Source organism: Petaurus breviceps, unplaced genomic scaffold (assembly GCF_028583685.1).
Source record: "Petaurus breviceps papuanus isolate PSGF00001 unplaced genomic scaffold, PetGlider_PUasm1.0 90701, whole genome shotgun sequence".
NCBI classification, from domain to species: Eukaryota; Metazoa; Chordata; class Mammalia; order Diprotodontia; family Petauridae; genus Petaurus; species Petaurus breviceps.
The window spans coordinates 1,760,292-1,769,824 of record NW_027187316.1 but is presented as its reverse complement, the minus strand read 5'-3'; the positions used below and the strand labels follow the sequence as shown (position 1 = coordinate 1,769,824).

General features: G+C 41.6%; 1 protein-coding gene across 1 annotated transcript in view; it reads right to left on the bottom strand.

Annotated features, from left to right (window-relative positions):
* PTCHD4 (patched domain containing 4) overlaps positions 1-7,709 on the bottom strand; it is an 86,572-nt gene extending 78,863 nt beyond the window's left edge. Inside the window, exon 1 of the mRNA XM_069065756.1 lies at positions 7,284-7,709. Within this exon, the coding sequence (XP_068921857.1) occupies positions 7,284-7,709 (426 nt within the window). The remainder of the gene's footprint in view (positions 1-7,283) is intronic.
* Positions 7,710-9,533: the final 1,824 nt, after the last annotated feature.

Sequence of the window (9,533 nt, the reverse complement as noted above, 5' to 3'; positions counted from 1 at the left end):
CTCTCTCTCTCTCTCTCTCTCTCTCTCTCTCTCTCTCTCTCTCTCTCCCTTCCTTCCTTCCTATTCCTTTCTACTTTTTCTTTTTGGTCTAGATATGTGATTTCATTATTGGAAACTCAAGGTGTGGAAACTTCTCCTACTGATGCTGCTTAGCAACTAACTGTGACAGAATCTCAGAAAGGTTCCTTAAGCACTAAAAGTTTAAATGACTCGCCCAGAATCACACAGCTAGAATGCTTTATAGCTATGATCCAAACCCAGGTCTTCCCAAATTTAAGCCCACTTTCCATTAAACACCCGGCCCACAGCAGTTTTTGACAAATGCTTAATGAATTCAGTTTAATTGGATTGACATAAACCAGTCACGAAACAGGCAGAGGACACTATTATAGTGAGGTTCCAGTGTATTTAATATGGATCTGAAATGGCTTAAGAACTATTGTAATAACTCTCCCTTAGAATGAAGGATTATTATATAAAGAATGGCAACAATTGTTCTTTATCTCTACCAAGGGATAAAGATGAAATAGACTTAAGTGTAGCTTTAGAAAGAATTTCCAATATATAAGTTTTGTTATGCGTTGCAATGAATAAGGGGGGAAAAAGCTATGGAATCACTTTTCCTTGGTGATTTCTAAGAATATGAGAGACACTCATCATTCCCTTTTAAATTGCTCTAACTGAAGGCACGAGAAGGCTAGACTAAATGACTTAGGGAGGTCTCTTCCAAATCTAAGATTCTGAGAATGTGCCTGGGGATATTCTGTCTTCTGTTAAGTAATGGGAAATTCCATCTTTGCAACGATTTTTGAGCACAGTACAAACTGACTTCATCAAAACATTGACACTGAAATGTGGTTTCGTAGCTGAATTCAGCAAAAGGGCGAGCTGTGGTGAAATCAAATCTATTTTAACACTTTGTCGGTCAAAGTTGTGATCTAGAACTATAATAAAATCAATTACTGAGGGCAATGATTTTCTGAGGCTTCCCTACCTCACCCTTTTCCTTTTGTCAGGATACAGAACTTCAGCACTGTTTGTACCCTGGATGCTCCTGCAAATTGTCTCTGTTTGGAGGCTCAAATCAGTGACAGAAAGACATGCATGACTGTGTCTGCCTAAAATACTACTCCGAGAACTCCCTTCTTTTAAAGCAGCCTGGTGTAGTGGAAATTTTACTGGACCAGGATGCACTTTAATAAAAATTGATTACGCTGTAACAATGTTCAAGGGCAGATGAGGTAGCAAGGTTTAGTAAATATAGCTAAACCTAGACTCAAGTCCCACTTTTGACAGATAATAGCTGTTTGACCCCTGGCAAGCCTTGCAACTTCTCAGGGTTTTAGGCAACTTTCTAAGACTTTCAGTTGCAAAGATTATGACAATCTCATGGTAGATATGTTTTCCTCCCCTGGTAGTTCCCTTTACTAATTATATTACAGGTCCCTATCCTTGTAGCCAAGGAACATAAATTTAAATTTGGGCTCTAACACTTACTGCTTAAGTGACTGTGGGAAACAATTCATCAATCTGAAACTGTCTGACCATCTCAAAAATGGGTATGATAATATTTATACTACCTATTTCAAAGAGATACTGCAAAACACCATAGCAATGTGAGTCATTGTTAGGATTATTGCAATTTTGAAGTCAAGTGGTGAGAAATGTTACCTAAAATCCAATGTATCATTTGAGTAAAAATCAAGAGACATTTTAGAGTTCTGAGTGAAACCTATTTGGGTTTTCAGGGGGACATTTTGATCTCAGCAAAAGTGTGATGTGTATACATCATTTTAAGCATTTTATTTAAAACTCATAAGATCACTGCCTAAAATAGCTTCTAATCCAAAATCCCTCCTTTTACAATTGAGGAAATTGAAGCTCAGAGAGGTCAAGGGACTTGCCTGAAGGCACATTTTCTCAGCTAGTATTATTCTGCAGTCTCAAGGCTGGGAAGTAAGTGGATCTTATTATTGCATCAGGAATACAATAAATAAATTTGAAAAGAATAAAGAAAACTACTCAGAGACGTATGAAAATACAGTAATTAAGGATATGAAATTGCTTCTCTGATTATGGTCAAGTTTTTCAAACAATTAGCTAATCATCAAGTATTTGTTTAATGGGAAAGCTACTAAATTTAAAGTCAGAGGACCTGGGATTTGAATCCTGACTCTATCTTACTTTGTGACATTCAGCAAGTGACTTTATCTCTCTGGCCCTCAGTTTCCTGATCTATAGATGACAGAATTGGATGAAATAATCACAGAGGCCCCCTACAATTCTTAACACTAAGATTCTATGACTACCAATATTATAGGCACTGTGGGAGAAACAAAGGAAGGATAAGACACTGTCCCTACCATCAGAGTGCTTGAAATACACTTGAGAAGACAAGTCTGACACATAAAACAAAATAACATAATCTAATAGTGTGATGCAGACATACAGCTGACATGTAGTTCAGATTTTAGTCTTTTTTCCCACCTGCCTTTCATTTCACAAGCAGCTGTCCTCTAAGAGGACTGTGATGCTTTCATATCAGTTTTAATTTAGCTCTTCAAGGTCAATTTGGAATTTTATTCAACTGTGCCTCCACTAGGTTAGCTAACATTGTCAAAATAATAAAGTTTTTCAGAGGTTTCTGACATGAGTCATTTGGGAATCAAACTACATTTAGCAGATGCCTTTAAAGTTTTTTTTCCACTTAAGTTTTTCCACTTTTCACATCCCTCTAATCAATGTTAATTTAGCTTCAAGATATCTGCAAATATTTTCTTTCTTTTCATCCCTGCCCTACTCCATCAAATTACTGCCAATTCTTGGAATCTTTGGTTTCCTTCCATGTTCATCTCAAGTCTTTTCTTAATGCTTTTTGATTGTAGAAATATTCATGTTTATTGATCTTTATCAAGTTCATAATAATAAAAAGAAAAACAAAGATACAGAAAAAATTAGCTCAAATATCACTTTCTACATAAGGTGTTTTTTTTTTCTAAAACTCTTTCCCTTCAATTCCCAGTGGCTAGTAACCTCTTTCCCTCCAAATTACCTTGTATTTGTCTTATAAATATTTTGCATAGCATATACATACTTATCGTCTTGCCTGATAGAATAATGTAAGCTCCTTGAGGGTAGGGAATGGTTTATGTTTGTCTCTGTATTCCCAAGACCTAGCACAATGCCTGGCACATAGCATAGGCACTTAATAAATGCTTGCTGACTGATGAAGGCTATGTTACAACATTCCCAGCAACACAATTCATTATATATCATTCATATATATATTCCTCCACTTTGCTTGTTGAATTCTTACTTATTTTTTAAAGCCCAACTAAAATGCTCTTTGCATTATGACGCCTCCCTGCCGATATAAGGGACTTCCCTCCTCTGACTTCACTTAGCACTTGGTGTAGAAACCCCTCTAGTCCAAATCACAGCTCAGCTAAAATGTACAGTCTTAGAAAGTTGCCTGAGAGGAAGGGATTAAGTGACATGCTCGTGGCCACATCACTAAGTGTCCAAAAAGGATTCAGATCTTTCTGACTTCAGTCACAACATTCTATACATTATGCCCTGTGATCTTTCTCCACTTGTGGTGTATTATAGCCGAGCTCTGATTTTGCTCCTTATTTGTTGTTTTGTTGTTCAGCTATTTCAGTCATGTCTGATTCTTCTTGACCCCATTTGGGGTTTTCTCGGCAAAGATACTAGAGTGGTTTGCCATTTCCTTCTTTAGCTCCTTCTGCAGATGAGGAAAGTGAGGCAAACTAAATTAAGTGACTTGTCCAGAGTCCCATAGCTAGGAAGTGTCTGAGGCTGGATTTGAATTCTGGTCTTCATGACTCTAGCTCCTGCTTTCTATCCACTAGGCAGTCCTTAAATTAAAATATTAACTCCTCTAGGCCAGGGACTATGTCTTATCTGTTCTTGCTATTTTTCCCAATGCCTAGCACACTCTTCTGTATATATCAGAAACTCAAAAATGTTTTTTGTCATTGTTATACTATTGTATTTTTCACCCAGAAGTAGCATTGTTTAGTCCTGAGAGTCTCCTATGGAGTCATAGTAGAAAAACCTAACAATCACTGGAAATAACTAAATTTAAAGGAGAAAAGTGAAATAGACTCTAAAGTTAAAATCTTTTTCCAAAGAAATAAAAAACACAAGCATACTTTGCTCTATGTTATCCTGAGATAGAATGTCCAAAATAAGTTTTGGAAGACTGCAAAATAAGGCGACTGGAAGTAATGTCCCATTTTATAAGTCAAATTTACAACACTTTCTTTTATTATTGATAAAAATTCATTTCCATCTGATTATAGTACCATAGCATTATGTAACCAATGCTTAGAAGGTATATCAGAGTGATCTAGTACAATCCCTCATTTTAGGGATGGGGAAACTGAGGCCAAGAGAAATTGAAGTGACTTACCCAAAGTGACAAAGGTACTTAGGTTGATGGTTACACTCTTTTGTACATTCTTTTAGTCACAGAGATCATTATCAGGGTCAAGTGTCAAGAATGTTCCCAGGCAAGACATGGCATGTTCCCTCAAACACATCTGGGGAGGTTTTTATGTTGGGGGAGCTATTTGCCAGTACAAGAAGGGATTCACCAGGGATGCTGGCACTGTATCTTGCTATTTGAAACTAATTGTTCTTGATAACTGAGTACTAATTCAGTTATTCCTATATTAGTAAAAAACTGAAAATGCTACCAGAAACCTCTAAGTGTTAGCACCCTAGAAAACCCCCCTAGCTACCTCATCCTGGCCACAATTCTCTTTAGAAATAAGTAGGCACAGTAGGGGTATAAAGGTGTGTAAGGTAATGTCCTTGTACAAAAAGCTTTGGCTAGGTAGTGCCTTGCTTCTCATTCACTAAGTACTTCTGTTCACTCAGTATCTCTGTAATTTGTATAGTGGGCATTGGAGGCAACTAGGTGGCACAGTAGATAGGGCACTTGACCTGGAGTCTGGAATACCCATGTTCAAATCCAACCTCAGACACTTACTAGTCCTGTAATCCTGGGCAATTCACTTAGGCTTAGTTTTCTTAGGCATAAAATAGGGATAATAATAGCAGCCATATACAAGGGTTGCTGTAAGAATCAAATGAGACAATAGGCAAAGTGCCTGGCACATGAGGATTTCTTTCCTTCCTTACCATGGTGTTACTGGTGGGGGTAAGAGAATAAACATTTATATAACACCTACTATGTACCTAGGCACTGTGCTAATCACTTTACAGATATTATGATCTGCACAGAAAAGCACAATATTCAGGCTGGGCAATATTGTCTTATTCTAAAAGTAAGTAGAAATGAGTCCCAGTACATCATGAGTATTAGTGGGTCCAAACTTGATTTGGCACGGAAATTTTGAGGTTAAAGTAAAAAGTAGTTTCAAGGTCTATTTCACATTATATAGTCTATTAGGAATGACCTATATATAAACTTTTCAGGCTAGGGGAATTACTTCCCAATATCATCTATTTCTTTTGCAAGTGATAATGTTGATCCCAAGGAATTCAGGAATTTAAAAGTCACTGCTACACACACACACACACACACACACACACACACACACTTTAGTGATTAGAGAGCATGAAAAACGCTTACCTAGATTTTACACTGATGAATCATTTTTCTTGTTTCACTAAATCTCATGGGGCTCTTCAGCTTTGAAAAGCTGACACCATGTTCAGTCTCTAGATCTTTTTAAACCAGGGCACAACACTTCAAAAAAAGCTGGTTAAGAGCCTCTCTAAGGGATTCCAAATGTCAGAATACCATGCCCAGTGCATACAACTGGAATTCAATTCAAGAGAAAGACTTATTTTTTCCTCCTCATTTTCTTACTGCTAACTTTCAAAGTGCACACCGTCACTATATTAATGCAATAGGTAAATAAATAAAATAATCTTTCTGTGTTGGCTCTTTGTTTATCCAGACTGGATCAACTGCCTGTGATTTCTGCATCAATACCACATTTTCCCCCTCCACACTTCTACCCATGGATGGTGGGATCATGCAATTATAGGAAGTTAACGTGAGAATTAAGAGAAAAATTAACTTTTTTTTTCCCCAGGACACTACACCAGCCTCATAAGTTACTTTAATAAAGGGTGATTTCATTAGATTCACAACCTTAAGCCAGAAATGGTGCAATGACTCTTGGAAAGTCACATTTGTCCCTGAAACTTCAGTAACCTGATGGCTGCATGCCTCATTGCCTGCAGCAGACAAATTCTGACCATCCAGAAAGGGCCTCCAAAATCTCTTTTAAAGTTATAGAAATTGGAGAAAGTAGGTCAAAAATCACAACTCATCCTACTACTCGGTTAACTGCAAGGATTCTAACTTTGCTATACTGGCTGAACAAGTGGGTTGTTTTTGTTTTTGCTTTTTTGGACACAAGACATTACAATCCTCTTATTTTAGTCAGAGGTTTTGTGGGAGGGAAAGGATAACAGATCTTTGATGCCATACAACTCACCAGTGGATCAGTAAGTGGCAGACCATTATTTTTGCCCAGAGAAAAGCCCCAACCTTTTTTTTTTTTTGTATGCAAATACACACTCCCACAATTCCTGGAATCCCTACTACATTCATAACTCTCCATTGACAGACACACAGACACGGATACAAACTCCTCCGGACACATTAGAAGTCAGACTTTACTGAACAGCCATGACATATATACTTATGCTATCACCTGGACTTGTAATTAGTAATCAAAAATATAATCTTACACGCCCCCCTCCAGGCAATGAAAGAAATCACCCAAACTATTAAGAAATCCCTCTCCCACTTCCATTCACTGATTTTTTTAAAACCCTTAACAAAGATATAATTGCAGGGTCTCAGAAGCAGCTTTTTAAAATTTTTTTAAAAACGTGTTTTGATTTTTTCTTTTCTCATTTAGTTACTTAATGTCTAACTGTAAAATTCATTTTTTCCTTCATTCAGCGCTTCCCATCTTTGACTCCCCCCACCTCCCGTAAAATCGCCTTCAGGATGAGACCTCTGCATTTTCTTTGCTTGTTTAGGGCAAGAAATGAAGAGCTTCCTCTTTAATTGGCAGAAGCATGCAGGAGGAGCATACCTTCAATTTAGTGTTGGGATACCTCACTTGCACCCTGGCTGTTGTCTTATTGGAGACGGCAGCCTGCCTGAGATCCTCTAGCACTGAAATTATATCATCCAGCACGCATTTCTTATCCTGATTTCTCAACGCACACAGATGGGAAAAAGTATAATTATAGCCCTTGTGGTTCACCTTCATTTCCAGCACTGCTCGGTGGGTCTGCAGGATCCCCTCAGCCTGGAGCAAAATATTGTGTCCGGGTGGGGAGAGGAGGATTACCCTGCCATACCTCCCAGGGGTGTGCAAGTCCGAATACAGCTGGCTTTTGGACTGGTCCAGGGGAAAGAGGCTCCCCGCCAGGCTCCGCTCGATCTTCGCCAAGCTGTGGCTGGGAGCGACCAACCGCTCCAGGTCGCTCTCGGGCTGGAAGCGGTTGAGCACGCTGAAGCCGAAGATGATGGTGAGGACTGCAGGCACGGTGAGGAAGAAGACGGGGTGCCGGCTCACGCACAAGCCCAGCCTGTGGCAGAACGACTGGAGCCCTCTGCGAATGACCTGCCGCAGCATCCTCCACCCGATCCAGCTCGCAGACGCTCCCGGCCGTCTTAAAAAGCACATGTGACATGTGTAAGCGCCGGGCTGTCCCCCCTCCCTTCACCCCGGATTCCCCCAGCCCCACCCCCCCGCTGACACCCCCCTCCCCTCCGGCCACCACCACCGCCGCGGCTGACAAACCCCTTCCCCCCCTCCCTTTTCACCTCCCTAACCACGCCGCTTGTCTTTCCCCATCCCCACCTCCATGCACTCCTACTACTCTTTCAAACACTGCAGCAAGTTGCAGCAAGGCGGGCACAAATGGATAGCGGGCGTGGGGGCGGGGGGGTGGGGAAGCAGGCAGAGACAGGGGCCAGGCGATGGAGAGTGGGGGGACTCAGGCTGGACGCCTCGGCGCCGGGGACCCCACCTCCACCCTCCTCCCTGGCGCCCCTCTCCGCTTCTCCCCGGGCCCCCAGCTCACCGCATGGGCAGCTTTCTCTTTCTCTCGCTATCCCTTCATCTCTCTGCTGCAGTCCCCCCCGACCTCCCTCGGAGGAGGTGGTTCGGTGTGGAGCTGTCCCAGGGCTATCCTATCAGTTCGGCTGGATTTATGTACTTAACTAGAACCATGTGCCTCGGTGTTGTAAGAGGCAGACATGTGCCCCAGGATGGGAGGGGGGGGGGGGGGGGGGGGGGGGGAAGAGAGGGGGGAAAAAAGGGGGGAGAAAAGTTCTTTTTTTTTTTTTAATTTTAAGTGCAGCCAGTTATTTTTAGAGTTTTTGCTTTTGTTTTCTTTTTCTTTTTCCTTACTACCAGTCCAGGGTCACCCAAGTGAGTGGAAGAGGAAACGAGTGAAGGTGCGAAGGCTCAGTTAGGCTGGGGGTTCTTGGAGAGGTAGAGATAATAGGAGGTTGGGAAAGCCGGTTAACCCAACGCTGCTACCAGAAGCCTGCTTTCCGCTCCGGTTTCCCATGGCCCGCGAATTTCGCGTTTCAGCTTCTGGGGGAAAAAGCGGGGAGGATGATGCTGCATTTTTAACATATCACAAAGCGTGCGAAGTATTTCCGCGCAACACCTCCTGGAGCTGCCCTTCTCAAGGCGGTGCCTGCTGCAGCTTATGGGGCTGCTTGCAGACCCTGGTCTCTCCTGGGTACTCTTGGATGCCAAGATCTTTTGCACTCTTTTTGGTCCTCAGGTGGATTGAGAAGAGACATTTGATGGTAGTAGAAGCCTGTAGCATGGGATGGGGGTGGGTGGGAGTGGGAGGGTAACAAACCTAAAAATGCATGTGATATATGTGATAATATTGATGTATTACAGAATAAAAATCGTGTTCTCTCAACTGAGGTTTAAAAATCAGAAGTTCTCAGAGCTCCCCTTTAAGGCCACACCCCCCTCAGATTCCTCAGTTCTTCAGGTCCCATCTGTTCCCCCTCCCACCCCCACTCCCCACCCCCAGGTACTATGTCAAGTCCTATCATCAGGTCGGGACTAAGGGCATGGTCTGGAGAGAGATCTGAGTTAGAGCTGAGTTGGTTTCCTGGGCGAGTTGAAATCGAGCAGTCAGCAGCTGGGACACCCAAATCATTTGGTTGTAAGAGAGATCAGGGAGGTGGGAAACAGGTTCACAACTGCAGTCACCTGATGTGGAAAAGGTGGAAGCAGGTCACTTCATCAAAAAGAAAAATACTTGGTCTTTTCCCACTACTGTTGTTTATATGAATCAATCACTTACCTGACTCCTTCCACTCTAAATAAAAGTGACTGTGAAGTGTTATCCTGTAGAAATCTCAGCATCTGCAGACCCAAGGGTGCTGGTCTAGAAGTCTTACTGTGTGGAAAAATGTATATTCCAAAGCAACTAAAATAATTAGCATACATCACCTATGTGATAAGTGTTTATCC